Source organism: Suricata suricatta, chromosome 8, assembly GCF_006229205.1.
Source record: "Suricata suricatta isolate VVHF042 chromosome 8, meerkat_22Aug2017_6uvM2_HiC, whole genome shotgun sequence".
NCBI lineage: Eukaryota > Metazoa > Chordata > Mammalia > Carnivora > Herpestidae > Suricata > Suricata suricatta.
Genome location: NC_043707.1, coordinates 118,435,094 through 118,460,419, shown reverse-complemented (window position 1 = coordinate 118,460,419; position 25,326 = coordinate 118,435,094). Strand labels below are relative to the sequence as shown.

The window sequence follows — 25,326 nt, the reverse complement described above, 5'->3', positions numbered from 1 at the left end:
AGTGGTGCTCCGGGTCACTGGGGGAGGCAGCTGCAGGGTGTCCTCCCCGCCTCTGCCCGCCTCCCACCACTCCCCCGTCTAGCCCAGACTGGGACCTGCACTTTCCTCACACTTACGCCCAGGCAGGAGCTCATATCCACGTGTGCCCAGGGCAGACGCAGTCACACACGTGGGTGTGTATTTATGCTCAGTCGCCCACATTTCTCTACAAACAATCACACATGCATGTGCGTGTACACACATGCAACTGCCACTGCCACGCATCCCCAGGCACATCATCCCAGCAGCACAGACTCCCATGTGTGATCCCACGAGCGCACCTGTTCAGATGCACATGCGGGATTGCCCAGGTCTCTGCCAATGCCTTCACGGGTGGCCACTGGCAACCCGGGAGTGTCCTCTCCCCCCCTACAGGCCCAGGCATGCCCCTCCCACTCACCAGGTCCTTGGGTGGCTGGGCCAGCACTGCAAAGGTGGACAGGCGCTGGCACTGGCAGCGGGTGTGGGCTGCCTGGGTCTCCAAGGTCTGGCAGCTCTCGGTGTCCCAGTCCCCTGCGCTGGCATCTCTTGGGTGAGGGAAGATGTGGAGTGATACCCAGCCCAACTCCGTGGCCCCCCCTCCCAGCTCTGGCCACAGCCCGTGGACGAGTGAAATCAGAGCAAGACTGCACCCAAGAGGCAGGCGGCTGGGTGTCCAAAAATGCGTCCTTGACTCCTCAGCCTGAGGATGGCACCGAGGAAGCTTTTGGCCTTCCAGGCTAAGACAGCCCTCCTGACAGGGAAGTGCCAGGGCTGTACCCCCACCACGCGGTGCCCCTGCCCCACTCACGCTCTGGAGTAGTCCCAGCTGGCGCAGTGGGGGTCCGTGGTGCCCTGGGGAACAGAAGTCATGAGTGTGGGGTGGGGTGGGGAGCTCACCAGCCTGGCTACTACCCATCCTGCCATGGCAGGCCCCACACACGCCCCGCTCTCAGGGCAGACCCCCTCCACATCAGACAAGCCTCTGGCTGCTCAAAATGCGGTATCCCCAGGGCTCCTGTCTGGGCCCCCACTCACGTTGATGATGTAGGAGAGCTCCACTGTGATAAGGGGTTCAGCTGGTGGCTGGGTGGGGGGCCGCACAGTCACTGTCATCACCCTGGATGTGACAGCCAGCGGGGGCCTGGGGACAGGTACTGAGGTCAGCTCCTACCACCATGGCCCAGACCCAGCCTGGGACCTCAAAGATGCCCTGGATCAGGGGTAGAGGGCTACCAGGGAGCCAAGGCCAGGAAAAGGCCAAGAGTTCCCTGGGGCCCAGGATGTCAAGTGAGGTCCACAGCGCAGCCTCTGGGAGACACACAAAGATCTTTGAGAAGCACCCGTGTCCAGAGCCTGGCAAGGGTGCCAAGGGCGCAGAAGGCTGCAGAGAAAGCTCTCTGTGGCTGGCTTGGCCTCAGTCCTCCTGGTATCACCCAGGCACCCACTCCCACTTCCCACCCACGCCTCCTGGGGACTCACCTGGGGGGTGGCAGGATGAGGCCCAGCGTGCGGTAGAGCACAGCACCGATCACAAAGTAGGAGGAGGATTCCTCAGGGTCAGCCGGCAGGAGGCGCTGGTGGGAGTGGCCCGGGCCAGGGGGCACGGTTCCCGGGCCCCTACCCTTGCCAGGGCTGCCCGAGGCGCCTGATGCCGCTGGCTTCCCCGGGGAGGAGAGACTGAGCACCTCCTTGGGTAGGAAGAGGCGGTCCTCTGAATGCCGCACCCAGTCCTTCATGCCCCTGCGGCCCCGCATGGGGAACGTGATGTCACTGGACACGGCAGAGACTGGCTCCCGCTGAATGCTGATCACTGTAACCCGTAATGGAGAGACAGCAACAGAGGGGAGAGTCACAGGGGAAGAAACCAGTAAGGACAGACACCGGGGAGCACACACCAAGGTTGGTACATACACGGGGGCAGGGGGCACACACAGAAGCAACACAGAGGTGGAGGAGGGGGAGAGACAGGGAGAGAGATACAAAGAAGGGGTTAAACAAGGTAAACACAGGGCCCAGAAAGAGAGAAAAATGGGAGGCGCCCTCAGAAACCACCGCTCCCCTACAGCAGCCCGGTTCCGCCATATCGAGCTACCCTGCCCAGCCTGCCTCCTGGTACCCAGGTTATCTGTGACAATCAGAGAGCTCTGGAAGGCCTTGAGGGCATCGCCCACGAGGTGAATGAAGTCCTCCACCACCCGAAGCAGGTGCACAGAGCCAGGGGACACCTGGAGACAGAGAGGGTATAAGGGTCCAAGGCAGGGCCAGGTAGTGGTGGGGGGGGGAGCGAGGGAGCCTGGAAGCCCATTCCCTCACCTGCTGAGCATCATCCCACTTGTCCTTGTTCTCTGCATCCACCATGAAGCTCACCACCTGGAAGAAGCGCTGGGGCAAGAAAGCAGTGGGTGTCAGGAGGCTCCAGCCCCAGGGACTGGGGACAGAGACAGGGACAGGAGCCTCCCCCTTGGAGCCACAGGTGCTCCCCCCAGCAGGGGCCACAGGGGCCCAACCTCCTGCTTCAGTCTAGGGCCAGGGCAGTACCTGCACATCATCGGCCGAGGGCACATAGGTGGCCCTCTTGAAGGTGTCAGTGACATTCCTTAGAATGTCCACGGAGAAGAGCAGGTCCCCACTGTAGTAAGTGCGTCGGGCCAGCAGCTCCTGCAGGCTGCGCACCACCTGTGACATGCCCTCACCCGCCAGCATGCGCTGCCCCTTGGCCAGGTGCTCCCGAAGCTGCAGGGGACAGGCGGGCTGCTGTCACTGGAGTGTCAGGAGCAGGGACCAGCCTCTGGCCCATCCCGCTCCAGTCCACCCACTGCTTGCATCCAGAGGGAGAGAGGGGGTGAAAAGGTCAGAGAGAGATGCTCAAAGGGGCTTGTCGGAGAAAGAGTCCAAGAAAGAGACCTAAAGATACTTTAAAAAGACTGAAATAGAAATAGCGAGAGGAGGAAGGTGCTCAGATGTCCATATAAAAGATGACAAGCGCGGCGCAGGGACAAGGCACCTCCCCATCCCAGAGGGATCATGCCCACTCTGGAGCGTAACGCACTCTCTCACACTCCCTTCCAAACACAAGCTCCAAGTGCAAACACACAAGTAGCAATTACAGTCCGACAAACTGCATTTGCCGCCGACATTCTTAGCCCAAGACAGGCCCTGGGTGTCACAACTAAATTTGACTCAGTCCCTGCCTTTAAGGAGCGTATGTTCTAATGGGACACAGACATTTTGATGAGCATTCATGACCCCTAATGACTGGAAAGCTCCGGGGACCACAGGAGCACAGGAATAGGCACTGGGAATAAGGAGAGACACTTGAGAGTCAGGTCTTGAGAGAGGAGTAGGAGCTTGCCAGACAAAGAGAGGCACAGCCAGGCGGAAATGGGCACAGCAGATGTATGCCAAGGCACATGGGCAAGAGCAAGAAACAAGCTCCTCCCGCCCCCTCCCAGAGTCTGGGACAGATCCCGGGTCGCCCCGGCTCAGCAGGGCACACTCACTGACAGGTACAGGTAGCGATACTCGTGGGAGATGCAGCGGGCAAAGCTGGGCAGACCCCAGTACGCCACACCCTGGGCACTGAGGAGACAGCGGCGGCTGGCAGACCCTGCAGGCAGACAGGATGCAGGGCTGGGCATGGGGCCTGGCTCTCACTCACTGGACTCCACACCTCTAGGATGGAGGCTCATACAGGCTGGGGGCCCAGAAGGGAGATGGCAAGAATGGCAGGGGTGGGGCCCGAGGGGAAGGGTCACTTCGCCCCTTACCTGAGGCGTTGGGGGGGCACTTGTTGTAGATGATCTCGCCAGCAGCTGCCTTCTTCCACGTCATCAGCATCACGTACTCGTCCCTGCACATCTCATGGAAGGCTGCAGGGGACAGCGGAGGGGCTCAGCCAGGCCCACAGGCTTGTCCCTCAACCCCCAGGCTCTGAGGCCAATACCTGGACACCTCTTCTCACTGCAAGGCTTCACCTCCTCGCCGGTGCCCTCGCAGGGGTAGCCCTGCGCACCTGTGGCCTGGCACATGCGGAAGCGGCGCTGCCAGCCTGTATCACACGTCTTGGAGCACAGGCTCCACGCATTCCACGGCCCCCACTTGCCATCCGTGGCTGCAGGAGAAGGGGGGGCATGAGTGGCCCCGGGTGCCCCCCATGGCCAGGGCTGCCACTCACCACCCGTGTGCTGAGCACTCACCCGGGCACTCAAGGTTGCTGCACTCGCGGGTGTCCGTGAGGGCACCTGTACACGTGGCCCAGGCTGGACCCGCCACACTGCACTTCCGGCTGCGCTGCTGGGTCCCGTTGGCACAGGATGTGGAGCACGGGCCCCAGGGACCCCATTCTAGCCACTGGCCTTCCACTGCATGGGAGACACAAGTGGGAGAGGGGGCTGTTGAGCACAGGGTATGAGGTCTCATGGGGACAGAGCACTGCAGGGAGAAGGCAGAGCCTGCTAGGCATTCGGACTTGAACCAGGCCGGACCCACTGGAGAGGGGTGGATGAAGAGGGGCTGCAGTGAGCAGGTGGTGCCTGGGCCTGGTCCTGCCTGCCTGTCACCAGCTCCAGGAACCCAGGATACCTCTCCATACTCAGCCCTGAGCTGGCACATGCTCTCTTTCAGTCAGGGAAATGGATCCCAGGGACATCTTTGGATCTTTGGCCACGCTTAAGCCCAGATCTGTGTCCCCTTGAAGCCTAGCTGGCCACAAGCACCAAAGGGCAACGAATAGCAAGGGTATCCCAGGGCTTAGGGGAAGGGGCGGTCTTCTTTTGATGGACTTGCAGTGTGCCAACTCCAAGTCAGGGCAGGGCTACATCACCTCCCACGCGGGCATGTGCACTTCGCCAGTCCCCCCATGCTTGGTTAAAGTTCATGGGCCCCCAGGGACAGGGCACTGGACCTGACTACCTCCCCTGGGTCTCCCAACCCCCACCCGGCTGGGCAACGCCCGCCTGAAAGCCCACGGGCGCTACTGACCCGGGCAGGCGGCCATACTGCAGAGCTTAGTCTGCAGCTCAGGACCCTCGCAGGCTTTGCCGCCGTGCTGGGGGGGCACGCAGGTCCGCATCCGGCTCCGGGACCCCCGCCCGCAGCTGCGGGAGCACAGGCTCCAGGACCCCCACTCCTCCCACACGCCGTGCACTGCAAGGAAGCACGTGGCCGGTGGCTGGGCGGCACCTTGGCCCCGACCACTGCCCACCGGCCCACCAATCAGGAGCTCCGGCAGCTCTGCTACCGCTCCTCATTGGCTCTGCACTGGGCCCAGGACTCCGCCCTTTGGGGGGGGGGAGTTGTGGAAGACACAGGCATCTCACACAGGATGCCTCCTGTGGACACCAGGATAGGGAGACTAGGACCCACCCAGGAGGGGAGCCAGGGCTCCTCCTCTCCTGGGAGTACAGAAAAGCCCAAGAAAGGGCTTAAAATTCACCCCAGCCCTTCCCCCCATCCCAGCCCTCCCCATCCCCAGACCCAAAGCAAGAATCCAACATGGCAGGCCTGGGGCAGAAATGCCCCTCCCGACCCCAAGCACATGGACACACAAAGAGACACGAACCTCTACATGGACACTGACACAGAGAGCTCACACTCTGGAACACAGCTTTGCCCCAGCCCTCTGCAAGCTCTTGCCACACCCCCAGGTACCCAGAGCCCTTCCCATGTAGCCCTGCTCTACATCCACAACCAGGAGCTAGTCATGGCCTAGGCATCCCTTCACTGCCTCAGAGCACGAGGAGCAGGACTGGCTGAAGCTATCCCCCCACCATGGCGGACCACCTGTCCCAGGCAGGCACATGCACATTCTCAACACTCCATGCTGGACTGAGGAGGCTCCTTGGGGACTGGGATGGGGGGGGAGTCAGAGGAGGGAGGGGATGGTCAGGCAAGGTTTCATTAAAAAAAAAAAAAAAGAGGCATTGGCATTGGTCTTAGGCCTTGAAGGTCAGACTGAATTTTAACAGCCAAGGTGGGTGGGGGGTGGAGAGGATGAGAATAAGCAAATGCAGGGAAGTGGGGCAAAGTGCAAGAGGCGCTGGTGTGGGCAGAGCAAAGGGAATACAGAGGGCGATGAGAGGGAAAAGATGAGCCTTGATTACCAGGACATAGGCAACGGGGAGTGGTGAGCCCAGAACCGAGCCCACTGCAGTGGGCCCTGGTCTGATTCATCTGTGTCCCCAGTACCCTGTGTGCGGCCGGGCACAGTGTAGGGGCCAGTCAAGTTTGCCGAATGAAAAAAGGAGGCAACCAACCATCTTTGGAAGCTGAACCTGCCCGAGTCCCTGGCAGGACTGAACCCTGCAGGCAGACCAGGCAGGAAGATGGGCATACCTGGGCAGGTGGCTGAATTGTTGCAGGGCCGGGTCTCCCGCAGGGGCCCGCTGCACAGGGTCCCATAGGGGGAGGACACGCAGGAGCGGGTTCGCACCTGCAGACCCTGCCCACACGTCAGGGAACACACGCTCCACGGGGACCACTCCTCAGCCGCCGGGTCGCCTACGAGAGAGGGACAGCGTCGGCGGCAGGGGGCACCTCCCAAGCACTCGGCCTCATAGGGCTCCTCCTACCCTGACCCCAAGTGACAGGCTCTTAAGGAGGCCACCCAGCCCTGCTCACAGGCCTCACGTGGCAGAGATGTGACTGAGCTCTAGGACACAGACACGGACGGGCACACGCCAAGCACACACACCACCAGACACCACAGTCGGGCCCCCGCCGCAGAGAAAGGGAGGCGGGCCCGGGTTACCTGTCTGCGCCATGTATAGCCCAGGCTCATCTGCAGACCTTGGCCACTGGGTTTTCACCTTCGGTTCCTCTTCCGGCTCCTCACCTGGAACACGGAGGTGGTGGCAGGGGCTCAGCAAAGGTCAGCTCTGTCCTGCCAGAGTGGCACGGGGAGGGCAGCCTTCCTTGCCCTCCGCCCGAGGGGCTGTAACTAACTGCAGGCAATGCTGAATGAGGACCAGGTCCTTGCCCCTGCCCCACCACCACCACTTCACAGATAAGGACACTGAGGCTCAGAAGACCACACGGGACTCGCCCACAGCCTCACATCCGTCTTTCCCTTTTTCTCCTCTTGCCTAGAGCCAGCCTGGGGAGACTACAGAAGCATGGAGGCATGGCCGCTCACATCAATGAGTTCTGGGAGGCTTCTGTGCCCACGTGCTCTCCATACCTATCTCCTTTACTCCTCCTCTGGGAGATAGAGACCATCTTCTAGGTTTAAAGATGAGGACGCTGAGGACCAGAGAGGGAAGGTGACTTGTCCAAGGCCACACAGCTTGGTGAGCCTGAAGTCCAGACTCTCTGCCCTCACAGGACTCATTCTGAAGGCTGACACCCAGACCAACCCTCAGGCCGGCCTCTGAGACACAATTCATGCCATGCCAGGCGCTGAGTCTCAGGTCCCGATTCTGCTCTCCAATGCAGCACTGGACTGTGATCTGGAGGTCAGAATGACGTTTCTCTGACACCCAGGGGCCCAGGGCAGGTGCCTACAACCTGCAGACCCTCGCCTCCATTCCCCTTGCAGCTGAGAGAGCACCAGATGCTCCCGGAGGCCGCTGCTGCCGCGGCCCCAGCCTCACCAGGTGCTCAGCTCATCACCCTGATTTATGTGTCTGGTCTAGGTCTTGGGAGCACCACCAGTGCCGGAGGAGGGGCTGGGAGCTCCCATTCTCCAAAGCTGCTCAGACATGAGCTCAGCCAAGCCTTCTCCCACAGGATGGGTCGCGCAGATGGGGGCTGACGCAAGTACTAAGGGGAAAGACCCAGCCCACGGACAGGCTGCTGGGCAGGTGGGAACAGCTGCGGGGACAGGGCTCAGCCCATGCTGTCCCCAGACTAGAAGGGACTGCTCTCCACTGCCCAGGGCCCTCTCCTATTTCTGAAAGCCAGCCAGGTCAGCACCTAACAGGCTCTCTGGGTTTGAAGGAACCAGAGACACCTATGCTCTTCCTGCCCCCTGCTGCCCAGTCCAGATTCTGCGTCTGTCTGTCTGACAGAAAGCTCTTTCTGACCAGCCATGCAGAAGGGCAACCCGCTGTGCAGGGGGCCCTGAAGTGCCACCCAGCCCAGCTTGTGGTCCCATCAACTCCGGGGCCTTTCCCTCCACTGCAGCCAGCAGTCCCAGATCTCAGTCTACATTCCCCCTAAAACTTCTCCACCGTCACAGAAACCTGGATCCCCGAGGAGAGCATTGGAGTCCGACAGTCACGGATCTCAACTGGGGCATGAACACTGACCAGCTGTGTGACCTTGGCCAAGTGTCTTTGCCTCTCTACTCCTGTTTTCACCTCCGTGGAATACTCAGAATCCCCCCTACCTTGAGGGCTGACTCTAGGACTCCCTGACCAGAGGCCATGAAGCCCTTAGCACCCTGCTCGGCCTATGGTAAGTGCTCAGGTGGGTTTCTTTTGACCATCCGCCCTCCCCTCACAACCCGCACCTCTCCCCAGCTCTCCCCTGCCACCCTTAAGGCCCCTGGACTTCCCTTCAAATAGCATCTGCCATCCCTCCTGGCCTCACTTCGGTCCCTGCCTCCGTCAGAACCGCAGAGAAGGTGCCGGGGCTGTGCCTGCCAACCCCCAAATCCCCTCACCCAGCCCTTGCACCACACCCGCTCAGCCAGTCCCCAGCCCGGGAGCCTTGTGACAAGCCGCCTTCTCCACGCCCACCCCCAGGCTGCTGAAGAAATCCACAGCTGTGCCAACTGGCATCACTACGGATTCAGGGCTGCATATCCGCTGGGCGCCTGGGGCTTCTCGGCAGCATGCCCCGGCCCCCTGCCTTCCCCACTCCCCACCTTGGCTGGCTGTACCAGACCTTGACCTCTCTCCTTGAGCTCGTCTCTGCCCCCTCTCTCTCTGCAATGAACTCCTTTATAGAGAAAGCAAATGTTCTGACATGGGAGCCCCCCACCACGCCTTGCCTCACCCCTCCAACTCCCAAATTTCCTGCAGCCTTTCTCACAAAGGCTAGTCCTCCCCACCCCCCAACTCCCTCGCCTGGTCCTGCATCTACCCCTCCCACCTTCCAAGAGCATTACCCTCTGGCTCAGCATTTGGTCAGCACTTCTTTTCATGGCAGCCCAAGAATGGACCTCCACTGGGCGGGGGAGAGCCCTCCTTGGACCCTCCTTCCTCCTCTGGCCACTGCCCTCAGCTTCCTCCTCCTCATCAGTAAGTGGTCCACAGCTGGCTCTCCCGTTTCTCACCTGCCACTCACATCCTGGCTCAAATGTCACCTCGCCTGGTAATCCACTGCAGTCTGGCTTCTGACCACATCTTTCTGCTGAAACTGTTCTTGACAAAGTCATCAACGCCCTCCTTATCGCTAAATCCTACGGACGCTCTGAAGCTTCGTCCCACTTGACCCCTTGGTAGCGCGGGACCCTGCTGACTGTTCCCGCCTCGAAACACTCCCCTCCCTTGGCTCTACGGGTTTCCTCCTATCCCAGTCTCCGTGACTGGTCTGTCTTCCTGCTGCTTCCCATATGGGGCCTTCATGCTTCACCCTGTTTCCACTGCATGCTCCACACTCCCCTCCCCGAGGTTTAGCCCCGGCGGAAGGGCTGCTCCTGAGTCACTATCCCCGGCACCCTGCTCCGGGATCCACTCCTGCGTGGCTTCCTACCTTCTGGACACGTCTACTGATGAGGGCCCCTCAAATTCAGCACACCTAAAACAGGGTCACCCCTTCTTCCCAAATCTCCACCTGTTCGTTCGCCACCTCCTTCTCCTAGTAAGCTCCTACCTGATTTTCAAAATCCACCTTATGTGGCTTCTCATTCCTGAAGGCTTCCTCACCCCCCACTCCCCAGGCAGAAGTGGCTGTTCCCTCCTCTGTGTGCCCTGTTACCACAGAGGATGCCACCTTCCGACCGTCTGAACCTCCCCACGCCTACTGGCCCTTTGCAGGCAGGCTGTGCACGCCATTCCCCCAACCACAGTGAACACCGGCCCGGAGGACCAGCAATGAACAGTGATGAACCCACTGCTCCTAGCTTTCCCCGCCACCCCACGGGGGTCCCTGGATGCGCCTGTCATCCTGAGTAGCAGCTCTGCCCAGCGGCCCTCCACCTAGAGTAGCCCCGGGCCTGACACCCATTTCTTAATAAATATTCTGCAGATGCTGTTCAACCTATCACACATCCGGCTGAGGACCCCGTCACCTGGTTCCTGTTCTGGTGTCTTGACCACCATTGCGTCTGTGGCACCCACCAGCCTGACATCCAGGAAGGCCAGGAAACATGGACATGTGAGAGGGCAGTGTGACCCGCTCACTGCTCCCTGTAGGCGCCACATCCTCTACAAACCGTGCACCAATGCTTTCCCGGCCAGCTCCCCAATATAACCAGATTTGATGGAGGTGGTTTCTAGAATCCACTCTACTTGAAAATCAGAATGCACCCCAGTCCAGCTCTTGAGTCCCTCTCCCGGCCTCAGGGGCTGGGCCAGAGAGGGGAGGGAACAAGCCCAAGGCCACCCAGCAAAAGGGGGTGCAGGGGACCTACACAGACTCCCTCCCTTGCACCCCACCCCACTTCCCCAGCAGTGTATTTCCCCCATGAGTAAAAGCTAGCTCCACCTGAAAGGGAGGAACACTATAGGGGTCACCTACTGAAGCAATGTTGCAGCTCGGCCCATGCCAAGTGCAGGCCCCAGTGACTCTGGGCCCACCCCCGGGGAAGTCTAAGAGGCAGCTGAGCCAACAGGACAAGAAGGGGTCCAGGAAGAGGCAGCTTGTAGGACCCGGGTCCTCACAAGTTCTGCAGTCTACAGGCCCCCCCACCTGGGGGCTTGCCCTGGGTGTGGGCGTGGACGGACCCGCTTCCCCAGGATACCCTTCCCTGCTCAGTCCCTGATGACCTCTTATCTGTTGTGTTTTGTTTAGAATGAGGTAGCAGTTACTACACAGCCTCCTACTTGCCAGTTACTGTGCGCCTCATTTAATCCCAACCAGGGTGGGTTGTCCCGTGTTTACTGATGAGGAGCAAGGCTCTAGGGTCACGTGCTGGAGAGAGGTGGGGTGGGATTTGAACCCAGGCCTGCCTGATTCCTCCAGGCCTGCGCTTGTTCTACTGGACTGCGCTGGCTCTAACAAAATGCAGTTGGAGCCTCCTCAGAGACACCTTTCTTAATTCCCATAGGACCCTGACTCACTCCCCCGCCCCACCAGAGCCCCCCACGCTTGCTACCGTTAGTCTGTCTTCATACCACCTTCTAATCATTCCTTTGCACATCCACTCCGTGCTCCCCCCAGGTGAGCCCAATTCCCTTCTGTAGCCTCCAAAGTGATCCTCTGGGAGCCCAGCTCAAACCGCACACACTCCCCTGCTGAGGAATGTTCAGTGGCTCCCCACTGCTGCCAGGGTAATCCTTTGAGCCTGGCATGTGCCAGCCCCTGACGGCCTGTCCAGTCCTCTTTTCCTCTCCCCACTGGGCAGCCAAGCATGCTGCAAGGTCATGTGGGCCAGCGGGAAGGACATGGATTAGAGAACCAGAGACAGAAGCAGATTTGATTCTCAATTCTGCCAGTCTTGCTGTGTGCCCTTGGGCAAGTCACCTCACCTCTCTGAGCTTAAAAAGCTTCAGCGAAAAATAAAAATGACATGCCCTACCACAGGTTCAGAATTAAACAAAACAGGAGACATGGACCGCCTGGGACACAGTAAGCTCTCCATGCAAAGGGACTTTCCCCTCTTCCTTCTTGTTGTCCACATGCTTTCCTATGTGAGACTGGTGTTCCCTTCCCTTCGAATGCCCTCCTCTACCTCCATCTGCCAAAATCTTCATGTCAAATGCTGCCTCCTCCAGGAAGCCTTCCTAGGCTGACCACACAGGGGTTTCGGTATGCTGGCCCCTCCTGTGGCTGAGATCCTAGGCCATCTTCCACTGCAGCTGTGAGTAACCTAGGTTCATCCCTCTCCTGGGCACTGAGGGAGGGTCTCACTCTCCCTCACTCCTCTTACAGAGTGCCTAGCTCTGAGCAGCCAGACACAAGACAGGCACTCAGCAGACACGGGCCAGATATCCCTGAGGGTCCCTCCACCCCAATCACATAGGGACCACTCTTGTCCCTCTCCCCAACCCCACGCTGGCACCGGCTGGCAGGGTGGGCACAGAGGCTCCCTGCCATCTGGGCAGGACTGCAGACACCTGCTCCACCGTGCTCTGCAGACCCTGCCTCCCAAACTCCACACAGTCCAGCCCCCTCAGTCTCCTTTGTCATGAATATGTTAAAAATAACCACGATAATCATCACTTCCACGGGGAGAGCAGTGCGGATTTACAAAGCAGCCCGCCCTCCCAGGGCTCTCTACATCCTCCCTGAGGCCGGCCCTGGAGCCCTGAGTAGGCACCAACAGATCCCCTTGAAACACAGTTCTGCCATGTCCCTCCATGGCTCCCCACCCCCAGCAGTGCTTCATGAACCCTCACGGAGCATCAGAATCAGGGAGGTGGGGGGAGGGAAGCAGAGGGAGATGGCTTTTGAAAATTCCAAGCTCGACCTCTGCAGTCCAATGCAACTGGGTATCCCTGTGAGACCAGATACTCAGCCAGAATGCCAGTTTCCCTCCAATGGCTCCTATCTGGCCTATCTGCCCAGCCTCTAGACAGAGCTAGCTGAGTCCCTGCCACTTCCCCCAAATGGCCAGGAGCTCCTCCAGAGCAGAGACCATATCTGACTCATCCCACCTCCCCCATGACACGCCCTTGTGGCCTTTGGCCAATGGGGGTGGGGTCCCAGTGTCTGGGGATGGCAGGCAGAGCCTTGGGCCCATCTCTCACCGCTAAGGGCTCACACCTCCATGGCTTTGCACGGGCTGCTTCCTCCTGCGGGGTGTCCCAAAGCATGCAGCAGGAAAAGAGTTGGGGTGGCTCACCACTGTGCCCTTAAAAAATCCTGCATCGTGGACTGAGGCAGTTACCCCTTCTAGGTCTCTTTTAATTAGGGTGACTTCCTGCCAATCTGCCTGGGGTCGCCCCGGTTGTGCCTGCCGCCCAGATGTAATTAATAGGACCCCTTCCCCTGCTTTCAAACCTCAAACATGTCCCAGTTTAGATGATAAATCATATGGTTGCCTTACTTTTAATCCTTGCAAATGCACCCAAGATACAGTCTCCGTGTCGTCGGAGGCTTTCACACACCGCCAGCACGTGCTCATTTCTCTTTCTAACAAATTGCGAGGAAGGACGAACGTCTAGCTAGAATTTGCTAACATGGCTTTGTTTTCACTGAGGCTGTTTCTTCCGCTATTTTCTGCTTCAGATAAGTGATACTCTTTTTCTGTTTAGAATATGAAATTTCCTCCAAATGTATTAAACTTTAGAAGTGATTCCATTTAAAGAAAAATTTCACGGGCTAGCGACTTCCTATTCAGTCCTCAAAACCCAGCTCAGAATCACCTTCTTTAGACTGCCTTCCTGCCCCTCTGTGGTTGAATCCCTCTCTCTTCCTCCCCCCTGACATCTGACCCCGATACAGAAATGTATTGCACTAAATTATGATAACATGCAGCTATTTATTAGGGATTTACCATGTGCCAGGCACTGTGCTAAGCACTGACCCATATTCTCTGGCTTAATCTTCATCATTACTCTGTGAATAGTTCAACTATCCCGATTTTACAGGTAATTAAATGAGAGATGAAGAAACCTGCCCACGGTCACATGGCTAGTCAGCGGTGGGACTAGGAACTGAATCCAGGGCCAGGCAACTTCAGCCTGTGGCCTTGACGGTCACTGTCCACTAGTGGGCACTCTCCCCATCAGAGGGCAGAAGGTGCGTCTGGCGCATCTCGGATCTCCTTCACTCAGAGCCAACCCAAGGCCCAGCACAAACTCTGCTCCAATAAAGACGTGAAGACGAGTGGGCTGGGACTCAGTCCCTGCTGAGGTGTCTGAGGAGTCTCAGCCCCACTCCCCATCCTGTGACGGAGCACACAGAGCTCTGGCAGCACAGATCTGGCCTGGAAGGACCTTCTAGGAAATGTACTACATGTGCTAGGTCCCTCCGTCCCCCCACCATGAGAGAGGCCCAGCCTCCCCAGCGTCTGAGCACTGATCAGGCAGGTAAGGCTGCAGATCCTGCCACCAGACCAGGCTGGCCGAAAGAGGACAGCATGGCCTGAGTGCCGGGCCAAGGAAAGACCAACCTAGGACTAGGCTGGGCAGGTAGAAGGAGCTTCCTAGAGGAAACTGCGACTGAGCAGCACTGGGAAAATGGGGAAGTTCTGGATAACCAAGGCCAAAGAGCATTCCAGGTAGGGCAAACAGCCCAAGCAAAGGCAGGGAGTCCACAAAGCAGGGGCTCAGGTGCCAGTGAGGAGCCCCGGTCAAGGGCAGGGTAGAATTAGAGGGAAGGCTGAATAGCAGGCAGCAGCCGAGTCTGGGGTGGGGCTGGAATGGCGGGTGAAGAGTCTGTGTCACGATGGAGAGCCTGGGGGCTGGATCTGGGAGGTGATGCACGGATTACTGGAGGCCCCGAGCCCCCTGTAGGACAGCCACCCAGCAGTGCCAGAGTGGGGATTTGAACTCTTGCCTCAGGAATGGGGCCCAGGTGATGGGGAGGTGGGTCAGCAGCAGCCAGCCATGGATGGGACAGCCCCTCTATGGAAGGCAGGGACAATGGGAGAGGAGAGAGGAGGTCCCCCTCCCTGGGGGTCAGTCTGCACAGCCATCCCCACTGGCCAGTGTCTCGTCAGGACTGGAGGGTCAGCAGGGCAGGAACCTCAGGGTGGCAGCACCACCTCCTCGACCTGATTCCTGCCCCCGGCCTCAGCCAGCCTCCGCTGAGCTCCTTCCTGCCTGCCTTCCCTTTCTTCCTTTCTCCCCACTTAACAGATTGCGGCAGCAAGATGGCACAAATTTATGGCTCAACTCACCAAAAATAACAAGAGATCTATCAAAGGCAGTTTGCGTGAAATTAACAGGCGCCTGTACCCTCTTGTCAAACGCACTGGGCTCTGAGGCGGGCCCAGGCACTCCGCTCAGCCAGTGTCCACCAGCTCTTCCAGTATGGACCCAGTCCCACTCCACCTGGCCTTGCCTTCGATTCTATGTAGGGTGTCCCTGAGAAGGGGAACACAGGGCCTGGTGGGGGGGATGGGGACGAGGGTCGCACTCTCCCTGTTCACCACCTTCCCCACCAACCTTGTTCTCAATCTGGCAGATCCACATGTGAGCCGGTTCTCCCACAGCAGGTACGTGTGTCCAGCTAGCCCAGTGGGGAGGAGGAGGGACTGCCACCAGGCACAAAGGGCCCTGAGTCCTGACGATGCCCCATCTCTCAGATGCCCACTGCCACATGGGACAAATTGAGACATACGCCCATTGTCTCTTGTCCCTAAGAGACTGGGCAGAAGGAAGGAGCTGGCGGGAAGGAAAAGGAAAAGTCTCTTGCCTGCCAGAAGAGAGGAAGGGCCTCTGGGCACCAGTGTGCAAGCCCACTCAGGACGAGCAATGCCACATTGCCCCCTTCACTCCCCACAAGGATCCTCCCTGCAGGCAACCCCATGGAGCAGCCTGAAAACATGTCAGGCAGGACAAGGGGCATGAGCAGAGGTCAGATGTGGAACAGCTGGGAGCCCGGGGCTCCCTGCTCAGACATAATACTAGGCCTCATGCCCAGGGATGGTCAGCTCCTAATCTCCACCCATCCTCAGTCACAGAGGCCCCCACAGAGTCTGTGATGATGATGGGGACAATGGTGGCCTTCCCATCACCAGCCCTCTCTGACGCCCAAAGACACCCCGACTACCAACCAACTCCTGTTTCCGGCTTCACCCAAGCCCAGCTGGCTGCTCCTGGCTCTGTGCTCCACATGGCAACCTGCCCGGATGGTGCCCGCCCACGAGGGCAGAGCCTTGCTCCGTCCACCACAGACCACTGGGCCAACGGACCACAGGGAAAGCCAGACAAAAGAACCTCCCCTCTGCTGAGCACGACGGGGGACGTCCCCCAGAGTGATGGGCAGTGGCCGCCAGGCAGGAAGAGTCATAAACCTCCTGATATACGCCTGGCGCTCTCCGCCGATGTTCGACAAAGAAGCGAAATTCAATTTCTTCCTGCAGGCACTAAATCCCAGGCCAGCCTCCAGGGCCCGTAACCTGCCCACGGCCTGGCTGTCACTCGGACGGCTTCATCGACCAATGCTAGAGGCCAAGCTGGTCAGGGGGAGAGGCCAGAGCAAGGCCACTGGGCACTTGCCATGAGTAGGCATGGTGCCAGATATCTCGTGGGGGATGCTGAGAAGCGCCTCCCCACTGCACTGGGAGAGGCCTCGGTCATGATAACCAGGCCTCCAATTCATTCAGAGATATCGCCCCATTTTACAGATGAAGAAACTGATGCCAAAAAGATGGGATCTGCTCAAAGGCAGTGCTCACCTCCAGAGCTCTGGCCTCCAAAGCGGGGGTGGGGACAGAGCAAACTCCTTCAATACTCCTCCTAGCAGCCCTCACACAAGACCCCCTGGGGCCCTGTAAATACTCTGAGGCAGAGCTTGATGGCTCTTCTGCCTTCCCTCCATGCGTGACATCCTCAGGAAGGTAGGCCAGCACCTGTTATCCCAAATGGGGAAACTGAGGCCCGGAGAGGGGAGGAAACTCCCTTTTAGTATCAGAGCTGGGGACTAGATCCCAGCGCTGCCTCCTTCCCACCCCACTCTATGCCAGGCCTCCTGGACAGTCACCGGCCCAGCACTGTTCGGCGGACCCCCAGGATCCAGATGAGGGCCTGGGGGGCTTTGTCGCTGCAGGAAGGAGGGTCCACAGAAAGTGGCTGTGGTGAGGGAGCCGGGGTGGGAGCGGGAGCAGGCAGGGCTCAAGGGCTCGCAGAGCTTTTGCCCAGTCAGCAGGAAGCTCTAGCAGCTGGCAGCCTCGGTCCCAGAAGACATGGGCCCAGAGGGGGAGACAGGGGATGCTGGGAGCTGAGCCAGCCCAGCCCTCCTCACCCAGGCACATTCTTCTGCACCTCCCTCTGCCCTGACCCTGGGGCCACTGCCAAAAATCACTGACCCGTGTGGGCAGGAATGTGTCCCTGCTCCCTACCTACTATCCAGCCTCCAGGCAAACTTGTCAACTTGCAGCGCCAGGACCTGCCGAGATCACTCCCAGCTTTGGGCCTTTGTACGCACGCACTGCTCCCTCTGCCTGGAATGCCCTCACCAGTTCTTTGGCTTGGCTGGCTTCCATGTGTCCTTCAGATCTCTGCTTGCTCCTGTATCACTTCCTTCAGGAAGCCTTCCTTGATTACCCAATGACGGGGGTGGGGAGAGTGGGTACTCTCCAGGGGTTCACCACACTGCATTGTCTGATCTCTGCCCCCTATCCCCCCACCCAGATGGCAAACCAGAGTTTGGGGGTTAGTGAGGTCTGACCCCAATCCATTTCGGGGACTGCAACGCCCAAAGAAGGCTGGACACAGAGGGGACACAGGCGAAGAACTATGCACATGGCCTGGGGCTCTGCCAAGACAGGGACCGGAGGGTACCCTCAGCCCTGGACACACCCACCCCACGGGGGGGGGGGGGGGGGGGCGGAGGCCCTGCTCACACTCACCATATCTCATCTCGGTTGTGAACAGGTCATTGCTGCTCCCTGAGTGCAAATCGGCCTCAGCAGGTGGGGCCGCGCCCCCAGGCACCAGGGCATTGGACAGAGTGTGGGCAGCCGGCGGGCCTGGGGGCGTGGTGGCAGCCGAACCAGCTCCGCCCTCCCCGGGGCAGCTGCAGCCTGGCTGGGCGAAGCCACAGGCCCTGCCAGCCGTGCGGCCACACTCCTCGCTCCAGCGGCAGAGCACGCCACAGGTGAACTGGCTGGAGTTGTTGTTGTTGATGAGCAAGACCTCGACGAAGCGGAAGGCCAGGGCCGAGGGCGCCAGCAGGCGTGGGGCCTCTGAAGGCTCTGCCGATAGGCAGAGCTGCACAAAGTTCTTGTCGAAGTGCAGGAAGGTAAAGGGGCCCGAGCCGCCACACAGCTCCAGCCCCGCTGCCTCCTCTTCCTCCTCTGGCCGCCCCGCCTCTGTCTCTGCCCGGGCCACAGCTTCCTCTGGGCTAGGCCGCAGGCAGGTGAAGTTGACCAAGTAGTGGTCCAGGGGCAGCAGCCGGGGGGCGAAGTGGGTGCACACCTGCTCCTGGCGGTTGAAGCGCAGGTAGAGGGAGTACTTGGTGGGGTCAGGGTTCTCCAGGGTCCAAGAGCAGCCTGAGGCGATGGTAGGAAAGAGGTCCTGCAGTGAGAAGGCCCCGTAGAGCACGCCCGAGGCCAGGGCGGAGCAGGCGCTGGGGGCAGGGTCGAAGGCGACGGCCAGGCGCAGGGACAGAATCACAGATAGTAAGAGGGGACAGGCTGGGGTCATCCTATGTCCCTTGCCCTGTGGAGAGAGACAGTGGTCAGCAGCCCCAGGCACTGCCAGCGTAGGCTCTGAGTCCTCGTGGCGAGCTGCAGGGAGAGGGCCTCTGGAGTCACCCACGTCCACCTGCGTGATCTTAGGCAACTTGACTTCTCGGAGCCTCAGTCACCTTACCTGTAAAATGAAGGCACGTGGGAGAGTGTCTGGAAGTCTGTGAGCCCTTAAGAAACAGCAGTTGCTGTCTCCGGCATCCTATGACTCCTCAGTCAATCCCATCAGCCACAGGCAGCCTGGCCCGACACTTGGGTCTTGGCCCCATCCCACCACCCAACTTAAATTCTCCAGAACTATTGCTCTCAGTCGCAGGGTATCGTGATCAGCTGTGAGGCATGCCATGTGAAATCCAGCGGTAACTGTCAAAAGAGCACTGTTTGACAACGATTTGCTTTTTTTATAAATCGGAACAATTCAAGGTTATTCCCAGAACGATGTCATTCTCACTCACTTGCTTTACTGAGTGGGAGAGAAAGGGGAGGAGTTACCACTGGGGCGCTGGGGACTTCGCACAACCCGAGCCATGCCCGTGGAGGGCATTGAGAGTATGAGCTCAGGAGTATCACTGCTGGGGTCTTCCTGGTGGAAACAAGGGGAAAGGCATCTGCAAAATGGGTGCAGTACTCCCCTTAACTCCTTTTCACTTCCTGCCATGGGGCTATCCTCCAAAGCCTGGCTCGGGGTCTGCTACCATCCCTCCCCCCACCAGAGGCCACCAAGCCATCGCCCAGCTCTCAGCTCCCACAGCCCTTCCCTAAAAGCCCATGCCCCTCAACCGTCACCTCTATTCCCTGTCTTCTCCCCAGGGCTAGCTCACTCATTTCAGGAGTCTTTGATCTCCTAGGAGTGGAGACCAGAGTTCACTGATTTCTCCCTCCCGGCAAAGTGCTACACTAAACGCAACTCCCAGCAGGCTGCAAGATTCAGCAGGTGTGAATGTACTCCGTGTGTGGGCAGGCAACCAGGGCCCAGGCCATGCCCTAAGAGACATGCCAGGCGGCCGGGGCCGAGTGGGCAGAAGCTGGCCACCAAGCCAGGACAGAGCTGCTACCCACAGCCTGCCCAGCCTCCACACTCGCTGTCCAGAAAACAGAGCCTGGCACCTCAGCTGGCTCAACCCTGCTCCCAAAGTGATCCATGCCGCCTGCCTCCTCAGTGCTGGCAGCATAGCTCGCCACACTGGATGGGCCCCTAGAGCCTGGCTGCTCCACATTAGAGGAGAAAGGATGAGGCTCCAAGAGGGGAGGCAGTCTGCTCAAGATCACACAGAGTGGCCCAGCTGGGACTGGAGCCCAAGACCCGGAGCCCCAGCCTGGGGTTCCCTCTCATCCACCAATAATAGCCTCTTGCTCTGTCCCCATCCTCACTCAGGCTTCGGGCCCGATGAACAAGCCTTTAGCTCTGGGAGCTGAATCACGAATGTAGGATAACTCACAGGTGTGGCTAGACCTTCCAAGACGCAGTTGCTCCCCAGCCTCAGATTTCCCCTTGGCTTTTGAGAAAGTGGGGGTGGTGAAAGGGCAGGAATTAGAGCCCCAGAATTCCAGCCCTTGTGCAGCAAGGTGGAAGGCCTCCCCACCTGAGATCTCTCACTTGCCCCTTCCCAGCCTAGGGGGAAGGGTGGGGTGGGGGCTCAAGTTCAAGGCAGGTTCATTTACTGGGGAGGAGCGACCCCACCGGCCTCCAAAGACCCGCCTGGAGTTTCTCAATAGACGTCAGACCGGGCAGTGCCTCCACTGCTCCTGCCAGAACTGACAAAGGGACACAAGACCCCTGGGCTTCCCCACCCCACGTCATGCCTGTCCCAAACTGTTCAGCCCGCCCAGCCTGCTGCGGCACCGGCAAAGCCAGCGGCTGATGATGAGTGACATCCAATCCCCCCGCTGCCCCCAATTATTTTTAAGCAGGCTGCAAAATTCAGGCCATAGCTGTAGCTCAGCAGAGGGGAGGTGGGGGCTCATTATAACTGGCCTCACCTCCCCCACTTACAGCAGGGTGAGGAATACACACTCACATACATGCATGCACACACAGGCTTAAACATTGCTGTGCCTCGCAGACGTGCACACAAAAGCATGTATGCACAGGTGCATGTATGGACAGGTGTTCACAGGCATTCAGCATGCACACGGACAGGGGTGTGCACAGGGGGACAGGCACTCGCGTGTACAAGGTGCAAAAGAGCCAGACACTAGTACAGAGATGGATGGAAATGTCCTTTCTAGTGTGAATAGACACAGGTATTTGGTTCTTGGAGGCTTAGCATATGACAGCTAAGTGGCAGGCAGAGTCTAGCTTGCTGTTCCTTCCTTTGTGTGTTCCTGAAGCTGGGGGCTCAGACACCCCCAAGCCCCACCTCCTGGGCCTCAGCTGCTCCCTCCTCCATAGCCCCAACCCATCAAGAAGCACCAGGTCTACATCCTCAGAGCCATAGCCTGGTTCCTCCAGAATTGAGCCACCTCTGAACCCTGACCCACCCCCTCCTCTACTCAGTCTCCTTCAGACACCTCCTTCACACCAATTCCGGAATTTGTGTATGTGTATGACACTTGTGGTTCCTGCTATGACATAAGACCTTTGGGGGCCCTTTTAAAATCTAACTCCAGTGGGTCCATAAAACAAGGCAAAAAGCACAAGTCAGAGAGAACCTTTCCTGGGAGGGGACCTGGAAGGATCCTTGCCTCCCAGGCAGCCGAATTGGTTCTTAGTCATGTTCAACCCCCTGAGCCTCAGTTCCCTGCTCCATAGATGGAGACCAGGATCCCTGCCCCCAGGACTCCACACACTTTCTTGTTCAGCTTCCCAGTGAGTTCCCAGCACAGAGGCTGGCACAGACAGGGTTTGCACACCTTCCCTTCCCCCCTCCCTCAACACCTCACAAACTCTCACTGCTTTCCTGCTGAGCTCCACCGCTATCTCCTGGAAGGCCCTTTGGGTTGAGCCACGTGAATGGTTTCGCCACCTCCAAACCCAGCAAGATCACATACATGGGGCAAGAGCTAGAGAAGATAGGTACAGAGCTAAGCTCTGAGGAAGAACTTCCTGGGTCAAGAGGTTAATGGAGAGGATAATCTAAAAGCCTCCTCCCTCAGGACCTCACTGGGCTGAGATGGGGGAGTTGCAATTGGCATAATCTCAGTCTCAGGGACTACCTCGGGCTAGCTCCACAGCATGCCTGCTGCCCACCAGCAAACCGGAGAATGCCACCCTGTGCCCTAGCACATTGAGACCCCCTTCCTCCCAGACCCCGCAGGCCTGCTCAGCCTGGGGTTTCCCTTCGGCACTAATGAGGGAATGGGAGGGTTTTGCAGCAACTATAAGGGAAGACTGGGGGCTGTAGGGAAGGAGGGGGCACCTCAGGGCCAGGCCTGGGTCTCTGGGATCCCGGGGACCGACCCCCTTGTGCCCTGCCGGCCGGGAGCAGCACGGCGATGGATGACCGGGCGCCCGGAGCCCAGGCCCCGGGCGAGGGAGGGGTGGCGGGTGGGGGAAGGGACGCAGCAGTGCGCACGTCGGTCGCGTTTATCCACCTGGCAGCTCCAATTCGCCCGCCCGTCACTCACCCTCCGCCTCCTGGGCGCTCGCTGCCGGGCCGAGCCCAGGCCGACACGCGGGCGCGGACCCCCACTCGGTGCCTTCGGGTCCCCTGCCCCCGCACTGGCCGGCTGGCAGGGTCCTCAAGGACCTCTTCCGGAGCTCTGCTACCCAGGAGGGTGCACATCTTCATCCAGCTTCTGGATCTGGTGGGCAGGGCCGAGGGGAGGGGGCTCCCCCGAGTGCGGCCCCGCCTTCTCCACCTGGCGGAGGGGGCCGCTCCTCCTCTTTCTCAAGGGTCTTTCGGTCTGGGGAGGGGGCCCTCTGCACACCAAGTGGGAGACAGGGTGGGGGTGGGGGGCGGTTCCGCGAGGGCGGCAGGGGAGGGGGCGGTGACTCAGCCGCCCTCCGCCCACCTCCCCGGAACTTTGCAGCAGCTGGAGCCGCCGTTGCTACAGGAACCGAAAGCTTTTGTTCCCCAATGTCAGGGCTACCCGGGCAGACTGGAGGCTGGGAGGCTGCCACTCCCCGGTGGGACCCAGGCCCAGCCACACTGCCCAGAGGACTTCCAGCCCAGCAGAACGCCATGGATTCAAGCCCTCTCACTTCTCTCCCTCTTACCTGCCCCTCACCAAGCCACTCACGCCAAAGCCAGGTTTCTTCAAACTCTTGGGGGCCTCAGCCTGGGTCGCCTCCCCCCACCTCTAACCTGGAGCACTAACTGTCCTGGAAAGATCCTGATGGCATCTGACCTCCTGGGGAGAGGTAAGAGGCTCTTCTGAGTACCATGTGCTCCTCTGTGGTTGATTTCCCACGTGGGCCCCCCTATTAGGCAAGTCTACCATTGGGGACCTTGACTTGGGTTTCTTCCTGCATTTATCCTACCTCCCCAGCCTCTACACTGGAATCAAGACCTCAGAGATCTTGGCGTGGCTTTCACTGATGCCCCTATGGCCACAGCTGATCCCAGAGCAGTCCAGTGGGATGGTGAAGGATGGGTGAGGGAGGAAAGAGACTGACGTCACAGGCTCCCTGGATCCCCTCTAGGGAGCTAAAGGTGTTTTCTGGCTTTATTATCCTGGGGGATAGAGTGGAGTCACTAGAACCTGTTTTGCACTTCTCTGGGAATAGGAGTATAGTGGCGAGGCCCCTGACCGTGGCCTTGAAGACAAATGCCCAATAAGCCAATCACAGTTGAGCACCACTAGACACCAGACACTCTATACAATCTAATTTCATTCTTCCAGAAACTATATGAGGCATTTATCACTGACCCATTTTACAGAGGACCAACTGAGGCTCAGAAAGGTAATGTAGCCTGCCCAGGTCACACAGCTTTTGAACTCAGGTCATCTGACCAAAAGCTGAGTTACTAACCTACTTACTCAGCTCCATTACCTGGGGGTTGGGAGGGTGAGAAAAGGGCAGAGACCAACTGGAACTGTATTTTGGGCCACAGAAATGCCTACCACACACAGCCACCCCAAGCTAAACCTGTCCCTTTCTGAAGAGTGATGGGAGGAAGGGAGCAGAAGAGAAGACAGAAGGGAAGAAGAGGGAGAAAATCTGCCAATTTTGGTCCAGGGAAGACCTTCCCTCAAGCCTCACCACCATCACCACCAGGGCATTCCCAGTACAGAATCCATACTGACCCCTGTGGCAGCTGTGGGGACACTCCCCAGGTGCCTGCTCTGCCAACACCATGCCCAAAGCAGACGGAACACACCTTAGCCCCCACCCCCCACCTCGTGGGGACTGCCATGGGGTACACAGGGGCTCTCTGGGGACACCCACCCTAGCCCAAACAAACCCATCCAGACCATCTCAAATCCAGGAGCCAGTCTTCCTAGTCTGTCCCTGATAGCTCAAAGGACTCCTGAATTACTGCTGGGATGAGCCCTCCACCCCACCCCACCCCACCCTACCCTCAGAGCATATGGCCTGACAACCAGAACTGTTCCCGCAAGGCTAGCACGAGGGGGCACCTGGCCTCGCCCGCCAACCTCCTCTTCCCTGGGGACTTCCCAGTGCCAGTCCCGCAGCCACCGCTGCTGCTCCGGCTGCGGAAATCTGGGGTTACCGGCGGGAGGAAAAGGGGCGGCGGGTCCCGGGCGGCGGGCAGGGGGCGCCAGAGGACGCCCAGGGGCCCGGCCGGCAGCTGGCGAGGTGGGCAGGCGGGCAGTATCTCTGGCCCAGGAGCCCCTCCCCCAGCGGCCACCAGACCCTTCGCCCGCTCTGCACCCGCCGCGGCGCAGAGGACTTCTCTCGGACCGAGCTCACTGCGGGAGTGGCCGCCAACTTCACAACCAATAACCCGCCCCCCCCCCCGCACCGCCGCCCCATCATGCAAGCCCCCAGGGCTGCGGGAGAGTGCGTTTGGTGCCCGGCTCTATGCCCCAGGGGTGGGAAGAGAGGGATGAGGGATGGACAGACTCCGACCAAAGATGGACACGGGAGTCAGGGATGCAGGGCCAGCCGAGATCCCGGCCGGAGAGGAGGGGGCTCGGAGCAGACACAGGGGACACAGCCCCAAGTCCAGGCTGAGGAGGAGGAGACTTGCAGCAGAGATTGGCGAGGGATAGAAAGACTCCGGGCAGATATGGGGGAGGAGGCAATCGGGACAGAAATAAGAAGGGAAGCATGGTCGGGGGACTGGCGCGGGGAAAGGCAGTAACTATGGGCAGACATCGATAGGGACGGGAAGGACTCTGGGCAGAAATGAAGTGAGGGGAGGAGCAGGGTCCGGCATCCACCCGGGGGGGGGGGGGGATTAAGGTGGAAGACACAGTCGAGCTGCAGGTTGGAGAAAGGGGCTCTAATCAAGGGGGGGGGGGCGCACTGCCAGGATCCAGGCTAAGATACGGAGAGCGTCGAGACAGCAGTGGGGGTAAGGTCTGGGTCAGGATTGTGGGGGAGGGCTTCTAGCAGAAATGGGGAAGGGGAAAGGGGTGGAAAAGGGACTCGCCAGAGATGAAGGGGGCCTCGGCCCCAGGCTTGGAAGTTCCCAAAGAGATGGGAACGGGTAGATGCTGAACGAACACAGTTCGGGAGGGGGAGGATTCAACGGAGATGAGCCAGGGGAGCGCCCCGAGTCCGGACCGGTGCGGAAACTCGGGACCACGCCGGGAGGCTCTCGGTGCCGGGCCGGGTCGGGGTCTGGGACCGAACACTCACCTGGGCGCCGTCAGCAGCAGGAGCGGGGGCCGGCGCTGGCGGAGGCAGCCACGGGGCGCAAGTTTGCCATCCCTAAGGCGGGGGCCTGGCCGGGCGCGGGGCAGCTCGCGGCAGCGGCGCGGAGGGCCGAGGCTCCCGCTCCGCGGAGCCGCGGGTGCAGAAAAGGCGCCGCGGAGCAGCGCGGGGC

General features: G+C 59.6%; 1 protein-coding gene across 12 annotated transcripts in view; it reads right to left on the bottom strand.

Moving 5' to 3' along the window:
- Positions 1-25,320, bottom strand: part of ADGRB2 (adhesion G protein-coupled receptor B2) — a 35,879-nt gene extending 10,559 nt beyond the window's left edge. For 5 of the 12 annotated variants that reach the window (XM_029948871.1, XM_029948874.1, XM_029948872.1 and 2 more), the window contains exons 1-16: positions 25,140-25,320; positions 17,588-18,398; positions 6,770-6,853; positions 6,355-6,519; positions 5,002-5,166; positions 4,218-4,382; positions 3,965-4,132; positions 3,789-3,890; positions 3,522-3,628; positions 2,560-2,754; positions 2,335-2,403; positions 2,138-2,246; positions 1,501-1,831; positions 1,057-1,162; positions 830-873; positions 440-566 (exon numbers count right to left, since the gene is read on the bottom strand). In XM_029948871.1, the coding sequence (XP_029804731.1) occupies positions 440-566; positions 830-873; positions 1,057-1,162; positions 1,501-1,831; positions 2,138-2,246; positions 2,335-2,403; positions 2,560-2,754; positions 3,522-3,628; positions 3,789-3,890; positions 3,965-4,132; positions 4,218-4,382; positions 5,002-5,166; positions 6,355-6,519; positions 6,770-6,853; positions 17,588-18,383 (2,733 nt within the window). In that variant the 5' untranslated portion in view covers positions 18,384-18,398; positions 25,140-25,320. Of the gene's footprint in view, positions 1-439; positions 567-829; positions 874-1,056; positions 1,163-1,500; positions 1,832-2,137; positions 2,247-2,334; positions 2,404-2,559; positions 2,755-3,521; positions 3,629-3,788; positions 3,891-3,964; positions 4,133-4,217; positions 4,383-5,001; positions 5,167-6,354; positions 6,520-6,769; positions 6,854-17,587; positions 18,399-25,139 lie in introns of those variants that run through there. The other 7 variants (XM_029948876.1, XM_029948878.1, XM_029948879.1 and 4 more) reach the window with 5 other exon arrangements.
- Positions 25,321-25,326: the final 6 nt, after the last annotated feature.